This window comes from Orcinus orca, chromosome 3, assembly GCF_937001465.1.
Source record: "Orcinus orca chromosome 3, mOrcOrc1.1, whole genome shotgun sequence".
Taxonomy (NCBI): domain Eukaryota; kingdom Metazoa; phylum Chordata; class Mammalia; order Artiodactyla; family Delphinidae; genus Orcinus; species Orcinus orca.
The window spans coordinates 93121865-93138838 of record NC_064561.1 but is presented as its reverse complement, the minus strand read 5'-3'; the positions used below and the strand labels follow the sequence as shown (position 1 = coordinate 93138838).

Below are 16974 nucleotides of genomic sequence, written 5' to 3'. Positions count from 1 at the left end.
TTCTTTACTCCATTTGTTTTCGTCTGGACTAACTAAACTGTTCAATTTAAAGCAGAAGTTAATAAAAGTTTCCTTTGTCTTGCATACCACCTCTCCCTAATTCCATTAAAAAAAGAGAGGTTTAGAACAGGAAGAATCAAGCCGTAATTGTGGACAGTTTAACCAAAAGGCACAGAACCCCAAGATACGATCCCAGCATGGTCCTGGGCATATCTTTTGCAACTATGCTTTTACCCTTCCATGTGGAATCTTTTTCTATGAGAGACTTATTATACACAAGTTTTGGTAACTTGGTATTAAATCTTAAAAACAGCATTCAGTTTTTCTGATTATTTCTAAAGCACTCTAAATTCAACTAAATGCCAATAATAAATTTCATTTATTAAATAAAGGGAAAAGTAAAATGAAATTAGGAAAAATCCTATATATAAACTTTGAAGAAGCCGAAATACATATCTGGGGACAATAGTAAATAGTGAATAATCATTTATAGATAAAATTGATAAAGAGAATAATCCAAAGTTGTTGAGTATTACAGTTACTATAATTCAGTTACATTATGGGGCAAATATTGTACATGGGACTATGGATTTAATCATTTTTAATTGAGTGATCTGAGATTCATTTAACACCTTATGGAATAAACTTTTTCACAATTGAGGTAATTTGAGGTGAAATTTACATCTAGTGAAATTGCTCTCACCTTATGGGTAGAAGTCTATAAATTTTGACAAGTGTATACATAGTGTATCCATCATGCCAATCAAGATACAGAATTTAAAAAGTTCCCTCCTACTCCTTCTGTTCAGTCCCCATCCCCCATAGGCAGCCACTGTTCTGATTTCTATGACCATAGATTAGATTTTTTCTCTTACTGAATGTCACATAAATGTAATTATACAATATATGCTCTCTTAAAATGTGGCTTAGTCCATTGTACGATTATACCACAGTTTGTTTATCCATTCTCCTCTTGATGGATGTTTGGATTGTCTGCAGTTTTTGCTGTGTTGTGAAAAAGCTCAAGATACTCCACACAAGTGTACCTGTGGAGTATGTTATCTTTTGCCTTGGGGTAAATACCTGAGTGGAATTGCTCGGTTAGAGGATATGTCTAACCACATTTAATTTTATAAGAAGCTACTCAAATGATTTCCAGAGAGGCTGTATCATTTTATACTCCCACTAGCAATGTGTGAGATTCAGTTCTGCTCTATTCTTGCCAATATTTGGTTTTGTCTGTCTTGTTAATTTTAGCTCGTCTAGTTGGCTTGAAGTAGTAGTACCCTGCTGATGACTGACAAAGTTAACCACATTTTCCTGTGCTTATTGGTTATCCATATATGTTCATTTGAAAAGTGTTCAAGTTTTGCCCATTTTTAATTGTTGTTTTCTATTATTTATTTGTAGGGCTTTTTATATGTTCTGGATATAAGTTCTTTTTCAGATATGTGTATTGTGAATATACATATCTGAAAAAGAATTCTCGGCTGTGGTTTGCTTTTTCATGTTCTTAACATTGTCTTTTGGTGAGCAGACATTAAATTTTGATGAAGACCAGTATATCTTTTTTTTTCATTTATAGTTAAGGCTTTTTTGGGGAATATTTGCCTACCCCAAAGAATATCACAAAGATATTCTCATATCTTCCTGTAGCAACTATGTAGACTTTGCTTTTATATTTAGATCTGTGATCCATTTAGAGTTAATTGTTCATTGTATGAGGTAGAGGTAGATGTTGAGAAGTTTTTTTTTTTCCAGGTGTTTTTCCAGTACCATTTGTTGAAAAGACTGTCTTCATTGAAATGCCTTAGAGCCTTTGTTGAAAATCAATAGACTGCTTAGATATGGGCCAATTTTGTTTCATTGATCTGTTGTCTAGTCTTAAGCCACCATGTTGTCTCAGTTACTGTAGCTTTACAGTAAGATTTGAATCATGCAGTGTAAATTGTCCAACTTTGTCCTTTTTGTCAAGGTTGTTTTAGCTATTTTAGATCCTTTGCAGTTCTATGTAAATTTTTGAATCAGCTTGTTAGTTTTTGCTCACAAAAAAGAAAAAATCCTGTAGACTTTAGATTAGCATTATGTTGAGTATCTATCGATCAATTTTGAGAAAATTAGTGTCCTACTCATCCATGTATTTAAGTCTTTAACTTCTTTCAGCAATGCTTCTAGGTTTCCAGTATAGTTATTGCATTTATTTTGTTAAATTTAATCCTAAATATTTAATATTTTCAATGGTATTGAACTACATTTTGTAAAATATTATTTTCAAATTGTTTGTTAGTATATAGAAACAAATTATTTTTTTAATATTGATATTTTATCTTGCCATCCTGTAACCTTGTTAAATTGACTTTTTAGCCTTGGAAGCCTTTAAAAAATTTTTTTTCTTAGGATTTTCTACCTTTGCAATCATTTTGTCTGTGAACGGAGACAGCTTTCCTTTATTACTAATCTTTTGCCTTTTACTTCTATTTCTTTCCTAAATGTACTGGCTAGATTTTCCAGAATAGTGTTGAATTACAATGTTGAGTCGAAGTGTTAAGAAAGCAGACATCCTTGGCTTGTTCTCTTTCTTTTTATCATTATGAAATGTCCTCTTTATAATAATACTCTTTTCTCTATGTCCACTATACCCACATACTCGTGTGTGTGTGTGTGTGTGTGTGTGTGTGTGTGTGTATGTGTATGTATTTATATAACCGTTACACCTTTTTCATGCTCACTTTTTGCATGGTATATATGTTTTAATACTTTAAGCTCATCTCTTGATCTCTTGTAGACAGCAGTATTTGATCGTTTTTTTTTTTTTTTTTTTTTAACGGTACGCAGGCCTCTCACTGTTGTGGCCTCTCCCGTTGTGGAGCACAGGCTCCGGACACGCAGGCTCAGCGGCCGTGGCTTACGGGCCCAGCTGCTCCGCAGCATGTGGGATCTTCCCGGACCGGGGCATGAACCCGTGTGCCCTGCATCGGCAGGTGGACTCTCAACTACTGCACCACCAGGGAAGCCCTGATCTTTTTTTTTTTTTTTTTTTAATCTAGTCTGACCATCTCTAACTTTTAAATTGAATGTTTAGGATGCTTACGGGTCATGTAATTATTAATATTTTGGGGTTTAAGTCTGCCATCTTACTCTTTCTTCCTGTTTACTGAATCTATTTTTTGTTAGTTTGTTCCTCCTTTTCTATTGTATTTTGTGTTAACTGAATATTTTTTGGTATTCTATTTTACTTTTTATATTGACATCTTACCTATACTACTTTTTATTATTATTTTATTTAGTGGTTTCTTTATGACTTACAGTATGGTTCCTAATTTATCACAGTCTGTTTAGGATTAATATAAAATTTTATTAAAACATAGAAATCTTAGAAAAATATAGTTCCAATTATCCCCTCTTTGTTCTTGTGCTATTGTCCTATATTTGATTTTTGCATGTTAGTAGCCCCACATTGCAATGTTACCATCTTTGCTTCAACAGTACATTGTTTTTAAAAGAAATCAGGAAAAGAGGAACAAAATTTTATAGTTAATGTGGTAGGCAGAAAATGTCCCCTAGATATGTCGATGTCTTGATCTCCATAACTTGTGAAATTTTATGTTAGATGGCGAAGGGGAATTAAGGTTGCAGATGGAATTAAGTTTGTTAATCAGTTGACCTTCTGCCAAGGAGATTATCCTGAATTATCCAAGTGGACCCAAGTAACAACAAGGGTTCTTAAAAGTGGAAAAAGGGACAGAAGAGGAAGTCAGAGTAATTCAATTTGAGAACAGCTTAACCTGCTGTTGCTGGATTTGAAGATGGAGGAAGGAAGGGGTCATCAACCAAGAATGTGGGCAGCCTCTGAAAGCTGGAAGAGGCAAGGAAATGGATGTTCTCCTAAAGCCCCCTGGAAGGAGTGCAGCCCTGTCAACATCTTGATTTTAGTCCAGGGAGACCAGTGTCAGATCTGACCTACAGAATTGTAAGATAATACATTTGTATTGTTTTAAGCCACTAAATTTATGGCAGTTTGTTACAGTGGCAATAGAAAATGAATAGTTACCCAGTTTACTGTTACCTGTCTGTTCTGTTCCTTTCTCTAGATCCAACGTTCCATTTTCCTTCCTTTAGCATTTTTTGTAATACAGGTCTGTAGTTGATAAATTGTCTGTTTTATTTTATATGAAAATGTTTTTATTCTACTCTTATTTGTGACAGATATTTCACTATCTATCAAATTTGGGGTTGATGGTTTTTCCTTTCACACCTTAAAGAGATTGTCTGTTGTCTTCTGATCTCTGTCATTTGTGGTAAGTTAGCCTTCATTCTGTAAACACTGTATGGAATTTTTCTTTTTTTCACTAGCTACTTTTATGACTTTTTTTCTTTATCTTTAGCTTTGTAGCTCTTTGATTATGGTGTGGCTAAGTGTGGTTTTCTTTATACAGTTGAACCTTGAACAACACAAGGGTTAGGGGCACCAGCCCTCCCATGCCCTCGAAAATTCATGTATAACTTATAGTCGGCCCTTGGTATACGTAGTTCCCCTTTATCCACAATTCCACATCCATGGATTCAACCACCTTTGGACTGTATAGGTACTGTAGTATTTACTATTGAAAAAAATCTGTGTATAAGTGGAGCCGAGCAGTTCGAACCCATGTTGTTCAAGGGTCAACTGTATCTATCATCTTCTTCTGTAATTTGGTATTTTTCACCAAATTGGGGAAATTTTTGGCCATTATTTTTCAAATTCTTTTTTCTGACTCATTCTCTTTTTCCTTTTGGGTATCCAGTTGTATGTATGTTAGACCATTTGATATTGTCCCATAAGCAACTGAGGTTCTGTTCATGTTTCAAATTTTTCTCCCTTTTTTCAATCATGGTAATTTCTATTAACCTGTTTTCAACTTCATCAACCCTTCCTCCTACCCTCATAGTCCAGTCTGCTATTAAACTCATTCAGTGAACTTTGTACTTCCCTGTTTTAGAATTTCAGTTTTGTTATTTTTATACTTTCCATTTCTCTGCTGAGATTTCCCATCTATTCATTGATTATGTTCCTATTTTCCTTTAAGTTGTTGTATATATTTATACAAGATGTTTTAGGGGGGATTCCCTGGCAGTCCAGTGGTTAGGACTCTGAGCTCTCACCGCCGAGGGCCTGGGTTTGATCCCTGGTCAGGGAACTAAAATCCCACAAGCCTCACAGTGCCCCCACTCCCCCCCCCAAAAAAAGATGTTTTAAAGCCCTTGGTAAATTCCCATATCTGGGTCTTTCAAAATCTATTTCTATTGACTACTTACATTTTTTTTCTTTCCTAGATTATGACTATATTTTTCTGCCTCTCTGCATGTATAATAATTTTTTATTGCATGCTGGAAATTTTAGAGGATATGTTGTAGGAGGTCTGGATTATGTTGTCTTCCTTTAAAGAGTATCAAATTTTGTTCTGGAAGGCAACTGAATTACTGTTGGATCCTCTTGATCTTATTTTTCATGCTTTGATAGGATGGGACTTTCTAGATTTTGTCCTTAGCCTAGGGTATGTTCTTTACTTGAGTCTTGGTCCTTATTCTTAAGGCCTGGCCTTTCTGGAGTCTTAGTTGAATGCACAGAGTGCTCAGCATGTGGCTTCTCCACTGTGACTGCAACAGAGCCTTGTCTGCTACCACTTCACACAGCTCTCAGCCTTGCAGTGGCCTCAGAGTGCCACCCAGCTTATGTATAGATTAAATGTAGTTAATGTTCTCAGCCAACCTCTTAAGGAAAACCCCATGCAGACTTCTCGAGTCCCACTTTTTTCTTTTATCCTGCACTGTAAATTTTAGCCTCAAAGTTTGATTTCTACCTCCTCATCCCTGTGAATCTGTTGCTTCTTGAGTTTCACCTCCTTGTACCACATTGGGAAAGTGCCAGCAGGCAGAAAACTTGAGCAAGTTGGTGTTGGGGGGGGTGTGGGGGGGTGGTTAACCTTGTGTTTCCCTTCTCTCAAAGATCACAGGCTTATGGTATCTGTTGCCCAATGTCTGACAAACAGCTGCTTTGTATATTTTGTTTTATAGTTTTTGAGGATGGGAAGGGAGGGTTTGTCTGATACCAGTTACTCCATTGGACCAGAAGTGGAAGTTCAAGAATATTCTTTTGGGGCTTCCCTGGTGGCGCAGTGGTTGAGAGTCCGCCTGCCGATGCAGGGGACACGGGTTCGTGCCCCGGTCTGGGAAGATCCCACATGCCCGCGGAGCGGCTGGGCCCGTGAGCCATGGCCGCTGGGCCTGCGCGTCTGGAGCCTGTGCTCCACAACGGGAGTGGCCACAGCAGTGAGAGGCCCGCGTACCGCACAACAAACAAACAAACAAAAAAGAATATTCTTTTGAGGTAGAGTAATATCTTTGAATTGGATATTGCTTCTATCGGATCAACTGAAATCAGAAAAGAGCCTAATGATACTTTGAATTTAAAATCTTATTTAAACTTTCTTTTAAATCTTACCTTCATGATAAAAATATCAGATCAGACAGAGGGTTATTTCAGAACAATGCAGTTGTATGAGAGAACCCCATTAAGAGTTTGATGTGTACCTTTCTGGAATTCAGTTTTAAAGCAAACCGTGAAAAGACTTAGTAAATGTTTGTGGGATGACGTTGTAACTGAACTTGATTGCTTAACTATATAGCTGATATGGCCAAAGTACAGTTAACAAAAAAATCTGTTTTAAGAGTAGTTCATTCAGAAGTTGCTCTGGCTGCTGAGTAAAAAGCAGATTGAGAAAGACAAGGAAGCAGGAAGAGCAATTTAAAAATATTTTGGTGGTCCAGGTGCAAGGTGGTGGTGGAATTGAAGAGAAGTGGATGAACACACATTTTGGAAGGAGAGCCAACAGGTTCATAGTGTGAGAGATACTGTGGATGAATTTTGAGTTGATGGATTAAGTGGATAGACATGCCTTTTTACCCACTCCATCCATGAGATGGAGTGAGGTAGTTTGGGGATGTGTGGGAAGTGACAAGATTTCTGTTCCATTAGGTTTGAAAAACCAAGTGGGTGATCAAATGGAAATGTCAGGTAGGCAACTGGATAAAAGTGTTCAAATTCTACAAGATGATGGATTACTTTATTTAGGACAAACTGGGCTCTGCCTTTTATTTGAGCTATGATATTAAAAACCCGAGGTTTGTTGACAATTAAGAAAATATCTGCTGGGTGCTATCGTCAGACAGACCTCTGTCTGCCTTCTGCGTCTCCGAGTGTTAGCTTATTACCTAATCTCCACAAACTTCTAGTGTCGTGTCTACAACACAGATGATACCATCCTCATGAGATTTTGCTGAACATTATTAAGTCCGATCACATACGTCAAGTGACAGCGTAAATACTTAATTGCAGTTACTGTAATTAGTAAGTTCTCCAGGTCTCAGTTTATCTGTATAAACAAGGTACTTGATTTTTTTTCCCTTGAAATGAGGAAGAGCTGAGAAGTGAAGAGAGTCGGGTGGGGCCCAACTCACATGAAAATTAGAATTTGAGAATTTAGGAATCACTACAGCTTTTTTTTTTTTTTTAAGTTAAAACATGGTTAGAGCACCATCTGAAGAAAGTAATTAAAATTGTTCTTCAGATATATTTATGAGTATATGTAGCATTTCAGATATATAGTAAACCACATATCTCTCAGTTACTTCCATATTCTTGAATTCCTACTACAGTGTCTGTAAATTGCCCATGTAGAGGTATCCACTGAGGATGAATGTTATGATACATCATTCATACATGATTCACTGATTGTTTTTTAAATCTCCAGTGATAAACTGGAAACTTGTGTTTATTATTAAATGCCAGAGACATACAGTAGTATAAAATACAAAATCTTCTCTCCTAAAACACATTAAACTGAAATATGATTGGATATCATCTAGAAAAATGTGAGAAGTATGGTTTTATCCAGTTTATCTTTCAGTTGCATTGCCATTAACGTTTTCTTATCATTAGGAAACTTAGATGAAACTTCTTTTCTACATGGATGAATTTTTACTCACTGGGATATTTGGAGGAGGCATCAAAGCTGAAACAGTTAAGTTCTCATAGGTTCAAGCTGTGTGTGCATGAAGGCTCAGGCTCCCCCTGGTGGTAATAATGTCTTACTACTTCTATTGAAAAATGCTACTGTGGAAGATGAGGTGGTCAGGGTAGAAGGATGTTCCCAGTTAAACACAGAACAGAAGTCTGGGCCTTAGATAAAGATATAGAGTGAAGTCCCTGGAAGTGACTCCTGAGCGATATTCAGCAGCTAGGTTTCTGGGCTCTGTGGCTTTCTAATCTAATTGGCTTTCTAATCTTTCTTTAATTCTGAGAGGGGGAGAGGGAAGGAGGGGAAGATTAAGACATCTAATCATATCTATTCTGAGATATATGTTAAGTGCTTTGAATTCTTTAAATAAAGATGTTTTGTAAACTTAGTTTTCTTAGTAACACATTTTCAGCTCTAAATTTCCTTCTATAGCAGTGGTCAGTATAAGATCACAAAAATAATAAGTCAAATGCTGTCATACTTATTATTTTATTTTCAGTATAATATAATACATAAAACATAGTATATTATCTACTATACTATAATATATAGCATATATTATATGCTGTACTATATAATATATGGCATATATTATATATACACTATATATATAATATATGCCATATATTATAGTGTAATATTTTCTAGGTAATATAATTAGAGTATTTGGAGGATGCAGAAGAAGACTATAAGGAAGAAGAAAAATTATTTCTAAATGATGTCTCATCAAAGAAATTTCTCTGAAAGGTGAATATTAATTTGAGTTATTGGTATAAGGTGTGTATGAGGGATACTTTTGAAAGATATTGGACTAATACTGGACTGCATGTATATTTTATATATACATTGTACCTATGGACAACTCATGGTTTTATTTCCTTAGGAATTTATTTGGAGAGTTCAAGTAAAACACCTACATAATTAAGCCTTTTAATTAAGAAAAATGGCTGTTAAAATTCCACAGCTTCCTGAATCCACAAAATGATGTTGAGCTGCACCTAATGAAATCATCCTAAATTACTGATGAAATTTGTGCAGTTGTCAGCATAAAAATGATATAGTTCTCATTAGCATGTAGCCTGTGTTTAAATTTATTAAATCACAGGTAGTCTAGCAGTTGGAGATTAGCGTTTTTTTTTTTTTTTTTATAGCCTTGGGACTTTTCCTTGTCTTAAAGCTGTTTGAAACTGCTGGCATTTCAGAACTCAGTTTGGTTAAATATATGACTATTATGTTGCTGTAGAATTTAAACATATACACTAAATTCCTGAATTTTTTAAGACCAATATTTATGGCTAGAAGGACTGATCTTCTTTTAAGGTAACATTTCTGCTAATTTTTCTGAGATGGGAATGAAAGGCATTTCTTGTGGAATTGCAGCATTAATAACTTTTTTTAAAAAATTGACGTATAGTTGATTTACAATGTTGTGTTAGTTTCAGGTGTACAGCAAAGTGATTCAGTTGTACATATGCTTTTTCAGATTCTTTTCCCTTATAGGTTATTACAAGATGTTGAATATAGTTTCCTGTGCTGTACAGTAGGTCGTTGTTGTTTATCTTTTTTACATATAGTAGTATGTATATGTTAATCTCAAACTCTTAATTTATCCCTCCCCCCCATAGTAGCTTTTTAAAACATGAAAATACCTTTTTTTTTTTCTTTTCTGATAATTAACGTAAGAAATTCTCTTGGCTAAAAGAAAAACATCAGGGCTTCCCTGGTGGTGCAGTGGTTGAGAGTCCGCCTGCCGATGCAGGGGACATGGGTCCGGGACGATCCCACATGCCGCGGAGTGGCTGGGCCCGTGAGCCATGGCTGCTGGGCCTGCACGTCCGGAGCCTGTGCTCCGCAACGGGAGAGGCCACAGCAGTGAGAGGCCCGCATACCGCAAAAAAAAAAAAAAAAAAAAAAGTCAGACACGATAGGGAAGTATAAATAAGAAAATAAAAAATTACTTGCAATTCCAACACTCAGAAATATCTATTGTTATCAGTTTTTTGTATGTTGCTCATATTCATCATCTTTCACCACCACTAGGCCTGGTGTGGTGGCCTTGGGGGGCGTGTCCTCCTTGCCCCTCATTGCTTTTTCTCATTCTCCTCCCCTCCTCCCTCAAAGCACTTAGCTTTGAGTCTCATGCCATCAGATTATTCCTTCATTCTTTTAAGATTTAGTTCCTGCCTCAGTGTCATTCTCTCCAACACTATTCAGTAGCCACATACTGGATCTTTACAATAACTTGGCCTCTTTGTTCCTTCACGAAACCTTAGCTGTGCCTCATCATACCTTTGACCAGTGGTTTCAAATCTGGGGCAGGGACATTTGGCAATGTCCAGCATCATTTTTGGTCGTCCCACTGGGAAGATGTTACTGCATCTAGGGGTCAAGGCTGTGGGTGCTACTAATCATCCTACAGTGCACAGGACAGCCCCCGGCAACTAAGAATTATCTGACCCAAAATGTCAGTAGTGCTGAGGTTGAGACACCCTGCTCTAACTTGAAGATAGCCTCACTACTGCACCTTCCTGAAATAAGAATGATTCCCAGCAGAGTAGCTTCCTAACCTAGATATTATATAATACTATGGATTATTGGGTGACTTCCTGTAAGAATCAGATGCTGATGTATAATTACAATGGAACCATCTCTCTCTGGAAACAGAATAATAGCTTAGTGCTTTTAATATTAGCACCTTCTCTGGAAGTATCATTGAATGTATTGTCTATTGTCTAGTGAATCAGACCAGCCAAATGTAGGAAAGGCAGATCCCATATAGGAAATCCTTCCAAAGAAGCATTTAAGTTTTTTAAGCATACAATTTTATTCTTTATAACGAACTCTACCTTTAACAATACCATATTTTATATGTCTGAGACCAAGGCTTCATCTCCTCCCCCTTATCTTCTTTAAAAAAAAAATTTTTTTTTAATTAATTAATTTATATTTGGCTGTGTTGGGTCTTCGTTGCTGCGCGTGGCTTTCTCTGGTTGCAGCGAGCGGGGGTTACTCTTTGTTGTGGTGTGCGGGCTTCTCATTGCGGTGGCTTCTCGTTGCGGAGCACGGGCTCTTGGTGCACAGGCTTCAGTAGTTGTGGCGCGCGGGCTTCAGTGGTTGTGGCTCGCGGGCTCTAGAGCACAGGCTTAGTAGTTGTGGCGCACGGGCTTAGTTGCTCCGCAGCATGTGGGATCTTCCCGGACTGGGGCTCGAACCCGTGTCCCCTGCATTGGCAGGTGGATTCTTAACCACTGCGCCACCAGGGAAGTCCTCCTTCCCCTTATCTTCTGTGTTTGACTCCTTTTGAGTTGATTAAAAGGTCTTTACAGATTTTTTTTTTCTCCACAAAGGAAAAGCCACTTAGTCAATTCAATTGCCAGAAAGTAATTTATTGTATTCTGTGAGCTCAGAAAGCCCTACCAGAATGCTTCAGTAATGCCCTTATTAACTGAGAAAAACAAAATCAATGATAATATCATATGCTGAAAGTAATATTGAGCCCAGAAATGCTGATACAGATTATGAATGTAAAATTCCACAGGACAGAACATCAGTGGCTTTGTTTAGCTCCAGGCATTTTAATTGTTAGGGTTTGGGTTTTTTCTTGGCGCCTTTATTAGACCTTGGTTCTCTTGAAAGGACTGACGAAAGCTTATTTTCTCACTAGGAAAAAAAAAATCATTCTGTGGCAACAAGTGCTGTGATCATAGATTTCCAGTTCTCATTGCTATTATGGGGAGTGTGAACACCTGAATGCTGGCTTTGAATTTCTCATTCTAGGAAATTAAAAGTAGTGGTACGGTTTCTATTCAAGTAGTTCTTGGAGCAGAAGAGATCTGTGGGCTCTGTATATAGGATGGAGAAGGGCATGTGGGGCGTGGCAGCACAGGCCACAGATAGGTTCCAGCTTTGTGGGCCCACGCCGTGGCCCGGAAATGCAACATCAGATGCAACAAGAAAGGACAGTGGGTCAGTGGCGCACAGTCTGCCAATCTGGCTGTCCCACCATTTTCTTTGCCCTTGCGGGGCTGCTTCCACTAGGTAATCACAGATCACGTTGGGACTCGTTCATATTAATAGAATCAGGATGAATTCTTTTGCCTTTTCTTAGAAGTAATTAGCAGGATCAGAAACAGAAGCCTCAGATCATTCTTCATTGTAAAACCACCACTGGAGGGTGTGTAGATTTGCCCCTGTAGTTCTAAGCTCTTTCATTAAATGAAGCCCTGGTTATGGCTGATTTTTATGTGATTTTTTTTTTTAGTGGGCTAGCAGATAAATTGTCTGGTATCTTTGTACTAACCATCCCACATTAGCCCTCCCTGTCCAGTCTTTCCTTGTCTGGTGTCAGCGGGCAAATAAGAACTTCACAGTCTGGAAACTGTTAATGTTGTAGCTCTTCTAAAGTTAGAGATTAGATTGTTAGATGAAGCATGTTTGCAGAGATGAGTGTTGTTTTTACTATTTATAGGAGAAGTCCCGATATTCAAGCAAAAGAAGAGTTATGGAAGCATATTCAGTGAGTACTGTTTTTAAAACCCATGTGGTTTGAAGGCATTTACAAGGAAGACCACTGACACCAAGAGGCAGCCTCGGGCTGAAGCCTGTCAGGTGGCCTTCACTGCCGTCATTCTGTGGAGCCTGGCACTCAGTGGTGGTGCCTTACCACACCAGCAGACCTCTGCAGGCAGCCCTGACATCTCCTCTCCTGAGGCCAGTTAGCCTCGCCTGTAAATGAACCTCAGACAGGTCAATATTGTATAAATAAATATCAAGGAAAAGAAATTTGTAAGAAAAAAAGACACCTGCTACAGGGGAGAGAAGCAGATCTTTTGTAGGGAAATGGAGGTGGCTGCAGAGTCATCTACATTCTGGATACAGAAAAACTGGAAGAAGGTAGAAGAGCTCTAGAAAAGGTTTTCCTCCCATTTTTTTCCTGAAATACATCCTAGTTTTAAAATCTTCGTTCCTGGCTTATACTCTATTAGTTTTATTAACACCGTGTTTTGCAACAAGATTAGAAAGGGGGAAACTCACCTGCCAATTGTGAAAGGTGTTAGTATTTATACCAGTATCAAAACGTTAATTCTCATGCTCATTCCCTTCTAGAAAGGAACTTGTGGATCCATCTGGACTGTCAGAAGAACAATTAAAAGAGATTCCATACACTAAAATAGAGTGAGTATGTCTTTGAAAATCTTTTTTAAAAAGTTTTATTAATATTTGTAAATGAGGAATCCATTCTTACTCTTCAGTGGTGTTCCATTCAGTGCTTTGTCTTTACATTTTAACTAAAATTAAAAATAACTATAGAGGAAGAAGTAGAAAAGAGGGTATTAAAGCTAATTATTCATTCTGTACTGCAATCACTCTCTCTCTTATTAACTGCCTGTTTGTAGGTGGTCCACTTATACTGGGATTTTTTACACTAAATAAGGATCCTGGCTGGCTGAATCCATGGAGGGATTCAGTCGTGGAGGGCAGACTGTAAAGTTATATGGGGATTTTCGACTTCGCTCAGGGTTGGTATCCCTAACCCAGTATTGATCAAGGGTCAACTGTACTATAAAGTTTTATTTTCATGTATGATGGAGGCAGTTTTCTTTTGTTAACTTGTGAGATTGAAGCCACTTAGGCTTTCCAAGCTTAGAGGAATCAAGTTCTTTTTAAAACTCTCAAAGTTATTATTGCTTTGCAGTTTCAATATTAAGGAAAATCTCCAAATTATCCTGTTCTGACTTCTGCTGTGTTTGTCTCCACGGTTTTTGGTGTCTTGTTTAGGACTCAAGGTGACCCAGTCCGCATCCGGCATTCTCATTCACCTCGAAGTTACCGCCAGTATCGCAGGTCCCAGTGTTCAGATGGAGAGCGATCCGTTCTCTCAGAAGTGAAGTAAGTAGGCAAGTGTGAGTACATCATCACCCTCACGGCTCCAGAACAGCACAGTACAATAGAACTTTCTGCAGTGATGGAAGTATTCTATGTCTGTGGCTATGGGGTGTTTGAAATGTGGCTAGTGTGACCTAGAAACTAAAAATCTAATATTATTAATTTTCATTAATTTAAACTTAAGCAGCCATGTGTGGCTAGTGGCTGCCGTACTGGATAGCACAGACCTAGACTATACTTAGGCTGAATTATGGCCCTTCCAGGCTATGCACTGAAGCTTTCAGAAGAAAGAGAAAATGCATGAGCTGTTCTATTTTGAATAATAAATGCATCCGTATTTGAGAGAAGTTGGCATAAGAGTTTCTTTTGGAACTGATGGCATTTTGTCTTCTTTTACCACAGCAAATGTTATATATTACAGTAGTTTGTTTCTTTGTGTTATTTAGTTTCTCTTTCGAGGAAAGTGGCCATATCTCAGCTTGACATGATAGGTACTATATGTTAAATGAATGTGTTAATGAAATAACTATGCATCCATTTGTAAAAGTACTGTAGTCATGGAAATTCATGTACTTGGTATTGCTGGATAGGAGTGTCAGCCATTAAACTCTGAATTAAGGCTTAAAACTTTGATAAACATTAACAAATTGGGAGATAGGCTAGCCCGTTGGAGAGAGATATAGGCTGGGTTTTTTTTGTTTTGTTTTGCTTGTAAAATATAGGCCATTGCTGTCTATAACTCCATAGATTTATAAAAAAAGAATAAATGGCCAATAAGTGTTTCTCTAGAAACAAATCAAAAATCCATTTATACAACATATCACAGTAAGAAAAGCACATGGGAACCATACCTATGTTATATTCTTGGTTCTTCTAGTTATTTGCTGTGATTTTGGGCAAGTTACTTAACCCGTTGAATTCAAAAACATTTATTAAATGCCTATCTGTGTAAAGCACTGTGGTAGGCAGTGTAAGGAAGACAAAGATATGTAAAACATGCTTACTTTGCTATAGCCCTTTTCTACCTCAGATTGTGATTCTAGGTACTGCCTCAGTCATTAATTCTAAAACTGACTCTCTGCAGTTCAAAAACGGATCTTGTACCTCCACTTCCTGTGACCCGATCTTCAGATGCTCAGGGTTCTGGTGGCTCCACAGTTCATCAAGTAGGTAATAATCAAGTTTTAAGAAGGTGTTGTACTGATGACAAGATTCTGTGTTTAAAAAAAAAACATGTACAAAACATGGAAGGAGAAGGAAGGAAGGGTGTGTGTTCAAGACAAGGCACAACCTGGGAAGAGTTACATTAGCGGTGCGAGCTAGAGGTAGTGTAAGGTCTAAAATGATCTGAGGCTTGGGGCAAAGCCAATGATAACAAAGATCGTAAGATTGTTTGGAGCCAGAATAAAGAAACAATGGGCTTCACTAATTTTAAAAAGTATGTCTAGATTATTTTTTGAGCCAGAGAAACAGGGATAAAGTGGTAGACTCAGAGGGGGCCCATGTTCGATCGTTAACTGATGGCAGACAGAGAATTACTCAAGTCCTATTTTATTTCTGTCTTCTTCATCAAAGAGAATTACTTTTCTTCTGGAAATGTTTAGAAAATGTGGTCAAAATGGAATTCAAGGACATGGCAAAGCATCTAGCTGCCTTAACAAAATCAATGTAACACTCAGCTGAATTAGATAGCTGTTATCAGGGGAGCACTGTAGCAGACATTTCAGCAAGGTGTTTGACATCATCTCTCATTGTATTTTTTTTTAATGCGATAGAAAAACATGGAGGCTGTGTAAGGTTGTTGGATGGATTTATATCTGTTTAAATCATTACTCCAGAAACAAACTTGATGTTTATAATGGATCAGTATCCGCCTGTTGTTTGCAGTGGATTGTTTGGATTGTGGATCCCTTTGAAAGGCAATTATAGCTACTGTCTCTTCCCCATAAAATGCATGTAAGCACATATTTAATGCACATAAGCATATAATTCAGGAAGTTCATGGACAACCTAAGAACCCTGACTCCAGCATATCCATCATATACTGCCCTGTGCTTATCTTGACTCATTTTTGTCAGTGACTTGAGCAAGGACAGAAAAAGCCCGTGCTAATTTAGGTTAGGTTCCCTAGGAAGAGATTCTGCAATGGAGGTTTGCATGGAGGAGGTATACTGGAAAGTGCTCTTAGGAGATAGGCAAGAGTTGAACTGAGTGGTATAGTCCCAATAAAGGCATCAGATGATCCCATGGGGAGCTCTGGAGCTGAGATGGCTCTTCTGATTCATCCCACTTGGAGACAAGGGGGCTGGGCCTTAAACACTCACCATGTAGCAAGTGACTGGGTAAAGGGTGCCCCTGGGAGGGGGCATAACCTGGAACAAGGTGGCTCTCTTTAGCGCAGGGCTGTTCCTGGGGAGGGGCTCAGTTTTGGTTTTTTTTTAATATTTATTTATTTATTTTTGGCTGCATTGGGTCTTTGTTGCTGTGCGCAAGCTTTCTCTAGTTGCGGTAAGCAGGGGCTACTCTTCATTGCGGTGTGCGGGCTTCTCACTGCCGTGGTTTCTCTTGTTGTGGAGCATGGGCTCTAGGCACGCGGGCTTCAGTAGTTGTGGCTCGTGGGCTCTAGAGTGCAGGCTCAGAGGTTGTGGCACATGGGCTTAGTTGCTCCGTGGCATGTGGCATCTTCCCGGACCAGGGCTTGAACCCATGTCCCCTGCATTGGCAGGTGGATTCTTAACCACTGTGCCACCAGGGAAGTCCCAGGGGCTCAGCTTTGAGCTGTATGGCAGCCAACACTCCAAGCTGCTGGGGAATGAATGCCTCAGTCTGGAATGGAGATCTGAGTGGTTAACCACAACTTCCACTAAAATCTGTGTAATTTTTGATTAGATAAATCGGGGAGAGCTAATAGTTTATCCAAACAATTTGTTTCAAGTCAATAGCACTTTAAAAAAATTACATTCATGATTAGTTGAGGCTTCACATTCAGATAGGACCTGCATTAGTGTCTCCTTGTCTCCACACGCCACTT

The 16974-nt window shown here is 38.2% G+C and overlaps 1 protein-coding gene across 7 annotated transcripts in view; it reads left to right on the top strand.

The window, feature by feature from the left end:
- EPB41L4A (erythrocyte membrane protein band 4.1 like 4A) overlaps positions 1–16974 on the top strand; it is a 365694-nt gene that overhangs the window by 235964 nt on the left and 112756 nt on the right. For 5 of the 7 annotated variants that reach the window (XM_049707507.1, XM_004267456.3, XM_033423779.2 and 2 more), the window contains 4 exons: positions 12526–12573; positions 13164–13232; positions 13836–13946; positions 15028–15109. In XM_049707507.1, the coding sequence (XP_049563464.1) occupies positions 12526–12573; positions 13164–13232; positions 13836–13946; positions 15028–15109 (310 nt within the window). Of the gene's footprint in view, positions 1–12525; positions 12574–13163; positions 13233–13835; positions 13947–15027; positions 15114–16974 lie in introns of all 7 variants that reach the window. The other 2 variants (XM_033423777.2, XM_033423776.2) reach the window with 1 other exon arrangement.